This window comes from Malus sylvestris, chromosome 5, assembly GCF_916048215.2.
Source record: "Malus sylvestris chromosome 5, drMalSylv7.2, whole genome shotgun sequence".
NCBI lineage: Eukaryota > Viridiplantae > Streptophyta > Magnoliopsida > Rosales > Rosaceae > Malus > Malus sylvestris.
The window spans coordinates 24,462,507-24,476,837 of NC_062264.1; the positions used below are offsets into that span (position 1 = coordinate 24,462,507).

Genomic DNA, 14,331 nt, shown 5'->3' on the forward strand with positions numbered 1-14,331 from the left:
GCAGAACTAAATTAAAGGGTTGGCACATTCAATTAACCTAGACAATTTTTTTCATTGTTCATTGAATGAGGACATATTTTTTTTTTTTTTTGGGATAATTCTAGGTAGACTAATTTTTTAGACTAAATTTACAAACTAAATGATGTGTCATCAATAAAGTAAGAATTCAATCATCAACAACCACATCATTTGATTTACAAATTTGGTCTATACCATTACTTTTATTTTATTTTATAGCAAATGCTTCCATCGATGACGAACCGATTGATTTATCCCTTATTTTTCTTTTTAATTTTCCCTAATTTTTGAAAATAAAATTTCTTAATCTTAAGGCTAGAAAAGCTACATTATGAACGGTAATTTATATAATAATTTTACCTAGTTCTGCCATTTGACATGCTATTGAGCGAAATGTGTAAATAAGTGTCATCCTTATGCGTGTTATACAGGTTCAGAATAAGAAAAAGCGAAAAAAAAAAAATTTAGACCGTCTCTTCGGGCATGAAAGGGTAGGATAACCATGGCTTACAATCAGTTATCACCCATTGAAAAAAAAAAAACCATTTTTCGATTTATGCGTGCCATTCTTGCTCAGCGACTTAGAGACCATGCTAATCTTCTTTGTAACGTTGCAAATTTATTGGATGTCCAAAAATTTTGAGACTTGTTACTCCATGCATTTATGTAGTCCAAAACACAATCAGTTTGAATAATTTGTAGGCAGTGAGACTTGTTACTGAGAAGGCATCCAGAAAGTTTGAAATATCCACACATTCTCGATCAATGAATCTTTTACACAATATTTTGGCACACCAATTCACACTCAGACACTTTATTTTTGGAAATCCAAAGAAGCTGCTTTGCTAACTTGATTGTTGGAATATACGATGTTACATTTTTGTTTTATAGGCGAGAGAAATTAAGGAGTTGTTTGATAATTGTGGAATGAAAAATTGCTAAAAAATTCAGAAGGCGACACGTGAATTTTTTTCCTTCTCGAAGAAGACAAGAATTCCCTCATTAAATGGACACGACACACAAATATTCCCATGTCCAATTCAACATCTCTGGAGGCTTGAGTAGCTAACTACGACATTACCAAGCTCATGTATAAATACCTGATCTCTACCAAATTCTGGTTAGCTTTTAACTACACAATATGCCCTAAACACTGACTCTTTTTTGAGATATTGACTGAGACATCAAAGATCCATTGGCCAAGCCCTACCACCGCACCTCATGGGCACTTGTGGGTTAGGCTTGAGCAAATGTGTTGATTGTTTTATAAGTATAAATTCGTTAAGACTGAAGATGACGAATTTTTACTACCACAATAATCATTTCGTTTTTCAATTTTAGTTTCCATTTTATGTTAGAGACAAGGAAAATATACACCGGAGAAAAGAGGCATATAGGAGACTGGTAGAATTGCGGAATAGATGTATAGAGAAACTATAAAAAAAAAATTATTAAAACAAATAAAAAAACTATTTTACGTTGTTTTCAACTTGTTTTTCTTTCCTCGCCATAATGAAATGAATTCGAGCTTTTGACCTAGCATGATCATGACCAATTTCCAATCTATCTTCACAACTTAGAACTAATTCCGCGAACTTAAAGGTTTGCATGATAACCGTTTGGATTTTCGTTTTCTTGTTTTCAATTTTTTGTGTTTATATGAACAACATACAGGGAAATAAGGAGTGAAGAAGAAGAAGGATGGGGAAGGATGACGGGAAATATGTAGAAGAATTGTATAACGTAATTTAAAAGCAAAAAAGTAAAAAGTATTTAAGTTGTTATCACTTTTATGATTTTGTTTTCTTCAAATTTCTTTATTTCTTCCGCTCCCTCTCACCATTCTTCTCCATTTATAGTTTCTCCACATCTTATGCACAAAAAACAACTAAATAAAAATCAAATAATTTTCAAACGTGCTCTAAATTTTAATTTCTTTTTTCCTTTTTCAAGAAGGATGTAGGAAAATTGGAGACTTGGATCATGCTGTACATATACACAGATTTCAAGTACAAAGAGTGATTTGGTTCAAGGAGTAACATTTAAACTTAATGAAACCTGGTTTGGTTAATTACAATATGATATAAGATTAATTAGTTTTATTTATGCTGCATGCACCGAAAATACCCTATAATTTCTATCTGAGAGAGATCACAATGTAGCATAAAAAAATGCAAGTGGCACGACAGGTGGAACAAATTCAGAATAATTAAGTGAAAAACTATTTCCAATTATCCAAAATAATTAGAGATTAAAAGGTCCAGATAACAGATTTGGAGTAAATCATACAACGGTAATCAATAAAACATGATACACTTTGCAAGGGATGAATTGTCCCGATGAATTTCTTTTCATCCCGCTTCGTTTCAGGTTCAAACCCTCACCACTCCCCTTAGTATAGTTTAGAGTACTAATATCGTTTTGTCATAAAAAACTATAGTTTCAACAGAACAACCATTATTAACAACAACATAATAAAAAAAATTAAGTGTTTGATCACTCCACTGCTTCTGCATTCACCATATCTTCATCTGCCACCATATCTTCATCAAGATAATCATCTTCTGCAAGCCAGCGTTCAAGCTCGTCCATCTCATCATAGTCATGCATGTAAACATCATCAGCGGTATCCCCTTGCTCAACTCCCAGCTCCTCACCACGGCACGACACATGCAAGAACGGTCTACTTCGAGCTAAAGCATCTACCACATCTCTATTTACACTGCCCGTAACTCCCAACCATCTGAGTCTTGGAAAATATGGTTTCTTCAACCACCGGAATGAAAGAGGGGTAATCCCACCGCAATTAAACAGATCCAACAACCTCAAGCCGTTACCATGCCACCTCTCCTCGTCAACTTGCATAGAGGCTAATGCCATTACCGAGGTGTCGCCTATGAGTGGGCATTGCCGCATGCGCAGTTCAAGTAACGGAATCCTACTCTTTGCCAGTAATAGAACTGCATTGTCGGAGAGATTAGGAAGATTGGACAAGTCTAATTCTTGCAACTCCAACTTGGAAGAGCCATCAAATAGAGCAGAGATACATTTATCTGTAAGTTTCTTGCATCCTCTAAGAGACAGTGAAATTAGTGAACTTATGACCACTTGTCTCAAATATGATAATCCCACATCACTAATATCAGAGCCATCCAGCAACAATGTCTTTACCTTTGGAAGAGTGCTTATGGCTCGGAGGGATTCATCCCCGAGGTTTCTGCAATCTCTCAAATCCAAAACTTTCAGATCCTTGTTAGACGCCAAACTAGTCACTGCATGGTTGGTTAAAAGAGTGCACAGTCTCAAGCTAACATGTGTTAAAGAAAGGGAAGTTGCAGAAATGTCATGAAAAACCAAATCGGTTAATTGAGTCCCATGAGACACCTTAAGCTTATATAACTTGGAGCAAGAATGCAAGATCGTTTTGAAACCCGTGTCTGTAACACGACAGAAGCCACTGAGAAATATGCTTTCCATGTTTTCACACTTGTCAGCCAATAAGAGAAGCCCAAGATCATTTACTCTTCTAAAATAGGTAATGACATACTCCTGGCTCCGAACCAATGAGAGATGCTTCAACTTCCCATACTGATTAATCTGTTGAAGGCCAGAGTTTGTAAGGTCAAATGAAACTCTTGGTTCTATGAGGGGTGAATCTCTAAGATCCAAATGGGTGAGGGACAGGAGACCTTTAGAAATAGCTCCAACCATAGCGTCAGTTATATAGTCAACTGAAAGGCACAATTTGTGAATGTTTGGCAATATTGAAGGCTGAATACGGTTTGATGGCTGATGGGATACAAAATTCGTGCAAAGTAGTTCAGTCACCATCAATGATGAAATGTAGCCAATCTCGAGAGACGTGAGTTTCTCTGATGCCAAAGCCCAAACTTGAGCAAAGTTATGACGGAGATAGATTGATGATACATCAAACATCAAGATCAGTGCCTACCAAACATAATCAAACAGAGATTAGACGAAAGACATCAAGCAATTATAATGTACAGAAACAAAATATGCTTTACCGGTACATTCCAATATAGGGAACTTATATATGAAGCATCTAATGTCAAAATGCTAACAAGACTGCTATCAACCATTTAATTATTAAGCCAGATGACTGAAGAGGAACCAATCTGTCCTAACAAACTCGCCATATCAGTCTTGAAGTTAGCATCTTCCGCAGATTCAAAACCCAAAATGTTTACTCAAATCCTTCTTGTTAAACAGTTGCTTACTAAGCAAACATATATATTAAGCATCTAATGTCAAGATGCAAAAAAGACTGCTACTAAACATTTAATTACTCAGCCAGATGGCCGAGGAGGAACCTAACCCTATTAACAAACTCGGCATTTTCGACAACCCATCAATTATAAAGTTAGCGTCTTTCGTAGATTTCAAAAGGCAACATCTTTACTTAAATACTTATCATTAAACATTTGTTTGTTATGGAATCATCATTTAACTGAGTCTTACTTCTAAGTGAGTGCAACCACTGAGCAACTCCTCCAAATCAGAAATATGAATAGCCCGCCCTCTCTTTTCGGCAACTGACCCCAAGCACAGAGACCTGAAGGGAAATTTCATAATCCCCAAAAGCCAATAACAACAACACCATTTTCACTTTCCACAATTCAATAAATCACCAGCAATCAATACATATAATTAGCAGAGCTTGACCGAAATCGAAACCAAACCAACCTCAGATCCTTGCACCGGCCTCCGATTTCCGAAAGCAATTTGCCGCTAAAATCCGCGCAATTGAGCATACAGAGCTCTTCCAGCGACGGCTGAAGCAGAATCTGAATGGCGGAATCGTCGAGCCGGCCGCAGTTCACCTTCACGCTCTTCAGCCAGGGGTTCGGGGGCAACAGGGGTCTCAGCAACTCCATGGAAGGCGCTATTTCCTGAAAACCCAATTCAAAAAGTACCAAAATTTTCAGAAAAAAAAAATCCAAAAAGTACCAAATTTCAATTTTTGGGGAAACCCAGAAGTGAAAAATTGGAGGACTTACGAGGATGTGGAAGGAGGGGATGAAGGAGAGGATGTGAGAGGCGCAGGCTTTGAAGGCGGTGCAGGTGGATGCGACGGAGCAGACGGAGGCCACGTCGAGCTTTGTCATGATGGTGGCGAGCAGGGCCGAGGGTAAGTGATCAAGGCTCACGATTGAGCTGTTCCTTTCGCTCGTCTCCCCCGCCATCTTTGCTTCTTCTTAGTCTTCTTCTTCGTGAATCTTGTGGGATCTGCGTAATGGTGTTTACCGTTTGACGACACGACACTGCAACCGCCAAGTCTGCGATTTAACCACGAGATTTCAGGTGTAAAGAATTTTTTTTTTATTACCAACTGAGCAACAAGATCTAGTCCTTATAAGATTTTTGTTACAGACGATATTTTACTTTAAGGATAAATTGCATAGTAGCCCTCTATGTTTGAGTTCTATTATAATCTCATACATCTTTAAAATATTTCACTTTCATACCTCACGTACTATTTTATTTCAAAATAATACATTCGTTAGATTTTCCATCCATTGTTCTGTTAAGAGCTGACATGGCTACCACAGTTGTGCCACGTGTCAAAAAAATAATTTTTTATGAATTTAAAAATAATTATTTAAAAAAAATATATGTTTTCTAAAAAAATCCTAAAACTCATCTTCCTGACCCACTTCTCCTCACTCTTTTCACCTCCCCTCCATTTTCTCTCCCAATCCTTCCTCTTCACCTCCCCCCGACCACCTCCTCTCCTCCACTCTCTTCACCTCCCCTCCCACCCCACCCCCACCTCCCTCCCAGTTTTCTTCCACAACTGAAACCATCCGAGTCAGCCTCGGCTGGGCGGCTCTCGGACCCAAATACCCGTCCCAAGAATCTCGAGGCTCGTCCATTGACATCCAACTAGGTCTCCCGCCGCTTCTCCGCCATGAAACCCTCGTTCTCAACCTTTTTCATCTTCGGCCTGCTCAAAACCAACGCCGTCCCCCAAAATGTCCTTCAAATCCCTACCTGCACCCTTATTCTTCTCCAATTCCAGATCTATCAACTCCTTCATCGTCTTGAACTCCGCATTTGCATCCGCATCTAAATCCACAACATTGCCTTCGTCTCCACCTTCGTTCTTTTCCTCATCTCTCACTTCGACATCAAACTTTCTCGACCCTAATTTTTAACAAAACAAATTAAAAACAAAATCTGAAACCTATTGCCTAAACTCGTTTGCACCTTTCCACCACCCCTCGTCGGCGACAACTCCAAGGATGGGTGTCTCCAGCTTTGGCCTTCAGCTCAAAAATTACCTCCTCGATTGTCAGAAAAGCACAACGTCAAAAATCGCCAAGGTCGAAAATCAAGACATGCTGCTCGCCCATTCTCGAAGCCTTCTTGTCGAGCCGTAGCAAATCCAAATCCCTTCACCGCTCATCCGTTCCCCCCCCCCCACGCACCAATTGATTTAATTGGGTATTTGAATTTGAACTGGGTATTTGAGTTCGAACCTAATAACCAAAATCCAACTGGTATTTTAATGTGAACCCAAAATTCAAAATTTTTGAAATCCCAGATCTGCCTAAGAGAGAGATGGTGGGGAAGATGGGTTTTTGGATGGGTTCGAGTTCGATGCCAAGCTGTTGATTACAGAAAAGGAATTGATGGCTAAAGTTGAAATCTATTGAAGATGATGAGAAGGGGGTGGTTCGAAGGTTGCTGGAGAAGGGTGGAAGAAGACTTTGAGAAGGGGTGGAAAAGGAAATTGAATTAGGTTTTTTTATATTTTTATAATTTTTTATTTAAAGAAGATTCAAGTTTTTTAAAATTAAAAATTAAATTTTTTTTGCCACGTGGCACACATTTGGCAGCCATGTGGCACAAATGTTGCAGCCACATCAGTGCTTAACAGATTAATGGATGGAAAATGTAATGGATGTATTATTTTGAAATAAAATAGTACGTGAGGTATGAAAGTGAAATGTTTTAAAGATGTTGTATGAGGTTGTAATAGACCTCAAACCTAAAAGGCTACTATGTAGTTTACCCTTTACTTAATTTAATCTATATTATAGGCAAAGAAATTTGAGCATAGGTGCAAAAAAGGGAACACGCTATTCTAGTCAATATAAATGCTCGGTATGCAACCTGTATAAAGAGTTATTAACAATTTAACAACCAATTTCACAAGAACAATGTTATAATTTTGATACTAATAGGTTACACTAATTAGCTAATAATATGTTGAATTTTGATATATTTGGACGAAGTAAGCTAGAAGAGTTACATTTTCTTATCGCATTACGTAATGGGGAGTGTTAACAACCTTTGCACTAACTTTTTTATGTGAACCTTTTATTTTCTCAAATGTCATGTGTCATTTGCTTGCATAAGAAACAAGACCTTTAAGGCTTTTGGCTTGGATTTAATGGCACATTTATGTAAGGGTAATTAGGGAATTAAAAAGTAAACTTGAATGTTGATTACGGAATACTCTAGTGTTTATCAAACATTTGGTGGGATCCACGCAAATTTTAGAATCCAATTCCAAAATTTGTATTGAATTCCCTACAATTTGATGTATTTGGATTCCGAATTGCTTAGGTAATCAGAATAAACTTTTTCTTTCCATTATGCCCTCATTATTTTTAAAAGATACATCTAGAGCTGTCTCACTTTCCCTTCAGCGCAGCTTCCCTTCTCTTCAGTCGCAGCTCTCATCAAATTTATGGAGAGGTAAACCCTCTTTGTCTTACGCGTTTTCATCCATATGTTGATTTTTTGCTTTCATAAAATTCATCGTGGAAAAGAATTGCATGATGAAATGACTACTTTCATCGTCGAAGGTGTTTTTCCTTTGGTAGAACTTAGTCGACAACTCCATCCCTGAAATCAATAACCATTTCTAGACTTATGGTCTCTACAATTTTCGTCACCTTCATGAAATTAGGAAGAGTGAGGAAAATGATATTTTAGTAAACATACTAGTTATATTTCGATTTTGCTAAATTATTAAACAATTTTAAAGAATTAGTAGAATTTCTATTCTAATTCCAAAACATTTAGTAAACAGTTTTTATGGAAATCTAAATTTTGATTGTCCTCAATTCACTTTTTTTTTAATCAAATTTCTCCAATTTTAATTACTGTTACGTAAATGAGCCATAAAGATGAAAAACATGTCATTTGGTAAAGTGTGAAGGTTAAGTTGCTAGCATTTCTCTCAGGTAATTTAATTATATATTTTTATAATAGCTTTTTAGCCAAAGTGGTCCCTGAAATTGTGCAGCATCAATCATTTTGGTCATTGGGTGAAAAATTATATTAAATAAGGATAAAACGACAAAATTACCCTCAATTTAATAAACAATAGGCCAAAATGCTTTGACCAAAATTGAGGGTATTTTTGTCATTCTATCCTTATTTTATGGAGATTTTTTTTTACAGAAGGACCAAAACGATTGATTGTGAACAAATTCAAGGACTAGTTCTATTGATTTCAAATCTCAGGAATCAAAGTGAGAGGTCATGCAGATCTCAAGGACCATTTTGCCTAAAAAACCTTTTATAATTGATGTGCATTATGTCGGTATTACTTTGTTGTTTCTAAAAGATTACAAATGTTGCAATGTTAATATTATTGTAAATTTGCTTAATGTGAATGAGCTTTTAACTTTATAAAAGATGTGAATGCTAATATGATAATTAGTTTATTTATTTTTGGACAGGTAATATGAACTATAATTAGTGAATGTTTTTAAAATGTTTTTGTTCATACAAGAAAGAGTCTATAATTTACACAACAGATTGGAACTCGAGTGCGAGAAGCAGACACATAGAGTTGCCTTAGCCAACAAGTCTAACTCACGTTTGCAATTAGCCCATAGCCAATCAAATAAAATTACCAAGTGAAAATTTTGTACCCTACAAATCCCAAGTTCCATCTTAAAAACCAACCCCCAAACCCCCAGCTTCCCATAACTTGGAAATTCAGTTCCACACAATCTATCATCTTTTAACACTGTTTAAAAGCTATTTGTTATTGGTGGGATTATGATAATGCAAGATTAATCCAAGATGCTAATACAATTTTCTGCAAATTAAGCATCAAACCATATAAAGCTTATGCTCTAATTCTATCATCAACTGACACTAAACCCTCTGTCAACAGCATAATCCACAAAGCTATAGAGTGGCACCACTCCATCACCATACTTCTCAAACCCATCCAACTCCTGCTTAGCTTTGGTTTTAAGCTGCTCTGCCACCTCCATAGCCTTCTCCACCCCATACATTTTCACATAGCTGAACCCCTTCTTCTTCCCCTCTCCATCACCATCATCTCCGCCCTTCATCTTCTCCTCGAGAATATCGTCAACCACCCGGTACAAAACCCCGACAGCTCTCCCATACCTCCTCAGCCTATCCAACTCATCATCTTCAGCACCCCCCAGCAGTCCTCCGCAAACAGCAGAGCACTGACTCATCTCCCCAAACTTCTTCTCCTGGGCGAATTCCACCGCCTCTGGCCCGCCTTCAAGGTCCAGGAACTGCCCGGCCGCCATTCCCGTGGACCCCACGGTCTGAGCAATCTCTGTGATCACACGCAGGAGGCGCGGCTCCGGCACGAGGTTGGAAGGCGTGTTTGATACAATGTGCTGAAACCCCAATGGAAACAGAGCATCCCCGGCGAGAATAGCCATGTCATCGCCGTAAATTGTGTGGTTCGAGGGCTGGCCTCTCCGTGATGGGTCGTCATCCATGCACGGAAGATCGTCGTGTATGAGTGAAGCCGCATGTACCTATTAATTGCCAATCAAAGAAAAGCAAACAACTTTATGAATATTCCAATCACAAAATACGAAACCCAAGTAAAAAATTGAGCAAAATTAGCAGCTAATTACCCAAAACCCAATTAACCAAACAGGATTAAAAGCAAGATTCTACAATTTTTTTCGTCTTCTGAAAAACCCAATTCGGATTCTGCGCAAAAAATCCAAATGATGCAAGAATATTCATTGCGTATGAATCGGTTTAATTAAGTCTCTGTAAGGTAAAAGGGAAAGAAATTACTAACCATTTCGAGAGCGCAGGCGGTGGGGAAGGCGGCAAGGCGGTTGCCGCCGAAGAGTTCACAGGCTGCGACGCACATGACCGGTGAGGCTCGCTTGGCGCCATCAGCGAGGACGGAGTATCGCATGGATTGATAGATCTGCTCTGGGTACCGAATCGGAATGGCTTCGTGAAGCTTCTGATTCATGTCGGCGATCAGGGTAGTCCAGTAGGTTTTCAAATCGAACTTGAGGGAGCTCGATTGGGCTGAAATGGACGGCGACGATGAAGCGGAGGAGCACCGGATTGGAAAAGCTAGCTTCTTTGGAATGTAGAGGTGGGATGACGCCGATATCATCGAGAAAGAAGCCATTTTTTTTCTGGGTTCTTCTGAATCTCTCAACTGGGAGCTCTAATAGGAGATCTGCTCTAATAGTGGGGAGGGAGGTAGCGAGGGGAGACGATGAGATTTTATTTTTTCAGTTTGACCGTGCCACTGGGTGGTTGGATGTGTCATTATACAGGTATATGAGTTAAAAAATTAAAAAGTTAAAACATAAAATTCTCTATTACATATATAAAAAAAAAAGTTAAAAAGTTAAAACATAAAATTCTTTATTACTTATATAAAAACACGTAGTGTACCTGTGTTCCGGTCATAATAAAAAGTTTATTGAAATTTTGGATGTGATTAGGAGAAATTTTTAGTTGTGACAGGAACACAGATAGTACATCACATATTTTTATGTAAGTGATGATAAATTTTATTTTTTAAATTATTAACCTTTTAACACACATATCCCACAATTTATATAGCAACACGTAATGTACCACCTCGTATAAGGATCACATTGAGAAATATCTCTAATTAGGTGTTTGAGTAACGTCTGCATATGGTGGTCCAACCACCTGTCCTCATTTCAATTGGCCATCTCCCTCATTTTTATTTTATTTTAATAAAATCAATATATTTGTAAAAATTTACTCTTTACAAGAATGATAATTGGAGACTAAATTTTTAAAATAAAATTGCAAATTAAATAATGTGTCACCAATAACAAATAAGTACGTTAATTAAAACTTAAGTAATAGTCCAATAAAAAATCATCAACAATCACATCATTTATTTTACAAAATTTGGTTATCTAGCTTACCTAATAAGAATTAGCCACTACCAAAAAACAAAAAAGAATTAGGCGAGTCTGATTACATATATAGTTTTTTTTTTTACTGCAATTACATATGTAGCTGAGTTATCGAACTAATGGGCAACCACGATTGTAGAGAACTTTTCAACTAAATCTCCAATAAAATGTCACTCATTAACATCATTACGATCGTCAAATAATACATTCAGAAATGGTTACTGAATGTTAGGCTTTATCCCTTAGGCTTATACACTATTTATAGCTTTTAGTGACAAATTCCATTTGACCATGACTCTCGATTGAAATCGGTATATGAGGTTCTGAAAGAAAGTTAAATAAAGAATGCATGGTAAAGTATGACATAAAGAAAAAGGTTCTGAAAGAAAGTAACTTGACTGTGGGTTCTATCATTTTAATCAAAATGATTGGGATTCGCTTCATTGATTTTCGGCTTAAGAGGAAAGGCACTTTTGACGAACTAAAGAGGTCTCACATCCGACCAAACGATGAGCAACGTCATGAGCTTACTAACACACAAACGAAAACTCAAACTCAACAACACTTTGAATGGTAAAGTGAGAAAATTGTAGCAATGGTCCCTAACTAAAAATTTATGACCATTGGTCCCTTAACTCATCAAAACGTGCAACTATGATCCTTTTCGTTAACTCTGTCAAAATTCCATCAAAATGACTCATGTTGGAAGAACCATTGCTACAATTGGGTTAAAGTTGAAGGGCCATTTCTCTAATTGGGTTAAAGTTGTGGGACCATTGCTACAATTACGTTCATTTGGTTTTCCATATTTGCCATTTGATTCAGCCTCATGTACGTGGCACGTGACTTATTTTAATGGAAGTTCTAATGGAGTTGACAAAAAGGACCATAGTTGCATGTTTTTATGAGTTAAGAGACCAATAGTCATATATTTTTAGTTGAGGGACTACTGCTCCAATTGGGTTAAAATTGATGGACCATTGCTACAATTTTCTCTTGTAAAGTGTCACAAATGTCGTCACTTAGTACTATGGTCTAGTGGTATTTCTCTTCACTTGTAAGTGAGAAGTCTTAGGTTCGATTATCGCAAAAGGCGAATTTGAACCACATTATTGCTAGCCCATTATGAAGCTAAGTGTCACGCCCCGATCCCGACCTACGTCCAGGATCGACACGTGACGTCACCAAGTAACCATATACTCAACATATCCCGCCTTCGGGATATGTTCGAAGCATAACTCAAGAATCAAATCGCATAATAATTTTTCATATACTTTATGGCTGCATCTAACCTTCTCGTTAGACCGCCTACGTACCACCCTACATAGGGATCAAGCCATTCGTAGTTCATCTCTCACAAAATCAGACATGTATCACATTGATTTCAAGCAGAAAAGCATAGCATTCCTCAATCATTTATTAGAACTTGACCAACGTAAAATTTTTGGACTCATGGCTACATAGCAAACCCCCATGAAGAATCACGATTTCTCTTCCATCCAACAAATAAATCATTATGTCTCAACATGATATCGCAATTCACAACATATATCATATTAAAGAACTGACAAAGCACAAACAGTTCTCTAGCCACATTAATTAACCAATTTGATCAAAATACTAGCAATCATTTCCATATCTTCTAAATTCATACTTTATTAAATCATATCGAATCGTAGAAAATCCTGAAGGAGTCACCTAGACGTCCAACATCTTTTCTAACTCAATTCACAAGATTCTCGAAACCATTGACACAAATATATATAAAACTAAGGCTAGAGTGATACAGTTAGGCCAAGCCTACTTTTCCAAATAATGGGATTTCAGACCACTTTACGAAATCCAACAACCTCGGGTTCCGGACCACTCAACGAAACCAAACTGAATATGATCGCCTATCAAATGTACCAAGTACAACTAATTATCATCACCTCTAGAATGCGTATGGTCCCCCATCGCGGATATACTAAGCAGAACCATAGGCATAATCTCGTCGTGCAGGCAATGATCACCCATCACGGGTACACCAAGCATGATCACCCCTAAATACCTATGGTCCCCCATCGCGAATGTACCAAGCAGGACTGTATCATATAGCTCTAGGTAGTGATCACCTCTAAGTGTGTGTGTATGGCCATACCAAGATATAAGGATCGCCTATCGTAGATTAATCAAGCAGAGTCACACCTACCGAACTGTTAGGTAGTGATCACCCATCGCGGATTAACCAAGCATGATCACTCCTAAGTATGTATGGCCATAAGGATTGCCTATCACGGATTAACCAAGCACGATCCATAAATAATATGGTCCCCTATTGCGGATATACCAAGCATGACCATCCATATACCTCTGCTACATGGTGTAGTCAATTCAACACACAATCTACCCTTACTTCAACCCCTATGATTTACAATATAGGTACATGCTCAATCAACTTCTCATGGCCATTAGCATACATATCATGCAAGCATATAAATTCTATGGAATACTTCTAATAGGATTTTAGGATCACATGGTCATAACCTTTATCATTCGTATTATCAAGAAAATAACTAAACACTCACACACACACACACACACACACCACATATATATATATATATATATATATATATCACAATATGACTTCGCATCAGTGTTCTAAAAATCAGCCTAGGCAGCCGCCTAGGCGCTGGACGGTGACCGACCGCTCCGATTTAGGGGTGGGCACTTGAAACCGAAAATCGCAACCAAAACATGAACCAAATCGAACCAAACCGAACGGTTTGGTTTTGCGGTTTCAAAACGGTTTCGATTTGAAACCGAACCGAATAGGGGAAAAACGGTTTGGTTTCGGTTTCGGTCCTCGGAAACCGAACCGAAATCGAAACCGCATACGTTTATTAAATGTTAAATTTTAATTGGTTATTTTCATTGAGTCCATACATTTAGTATGGACTCAACTACATCATAACATGGCCACATAACATAACCTTTTACTTTCTTTCTTCTAGTCCCGTAGTCCGTGGACTAAGACTTTGTGTTCTCTTTCTCAAGTTTCTCAAGTTTATTCATCTTTCTCAAGTACATTTAGTATGGACTTTCTTTGTGTTACACTTTCTGTGTGTTTGCAACTTTACTAAAA

The 14,331-nt window shown here is 37.6% G+C and overlaps 2 protein-coding genes and 1 pseudogene across 3 annotated transcripts; all 3 read right to left on the minus strand.

Moving 5' to 3' along the window:
• Window positions 1-549: 549 nt before the first annotated feature.
• Window positions 550-664, minus strand: LOC126624859 (U6 spliceosomal RNA; annotated as a pseudogene).
• A 1,563-nt stretch (window positions 665-2,227) lies between these two features.
• On the minus strand, window positions 2,228-5,361 carry LOC126624300 (F-box/LRR-repeat protein 10-like). 2 transcript variants are annotated; one of them, XM_050293338.1, is made up of 4 exons: window positions 5,037-5,361; window positions 4,723-4,928; window positions 4,498-4,591; window positions 2,228-3,966 (listed from the first exon to the last, which is right to left on the minus strand). In XM_050293338.1, exons 1-4 carry the CDS (start codon window positions 5,220-5,222, stop codon window positions 2,515-2,517), a joined length of 1,938 nt encoding a protein of 645 aa, XP_050149295.1. In that variant the 5' UTR covers window positions 5,223-5,361; the 3' UTR covers window positions 2,228-2,514. The 2 variants fall into 2 exon arrangements, with proteins under 2 accessions (XP_050149295.1, XP_050149296.1); XM_050293339.1 differs by lacking the exons at window positions 4,498-4,591; window positions 5,037-5,361 and having other exon boundaries at window positions 4,723-4,867.
• Window positions 5,362-9,018: 3,657 nt separating this feature from the next.
• Window positions 9,019-10,559, minus strand: LOC126623599 (heterodimeric geranylgeranyl pyrophosphate synthase small subunit, chloroplastic). The gene is made up of 2 exons (XM_050292536.1): window positions 10,085-10,559; window positions 9,019-9,809 (listed from the first exon to the last, which is right to left on the minus strand). Exons 1-2 carry the CDS (start codon window positions 10,430-10,432, stop codon window positions 9,150-9,152), a joined length of 1,008 nt encoding a protein of 335 aa, XP_050148493.1. The 5' UTR covers window positions 10,433-10,559; the 3' UTR covers window positions 9,019-9,149.
• Between the last annotated feature and the right edge of the window lie 3,772 nt (window positions 10,560-14,331).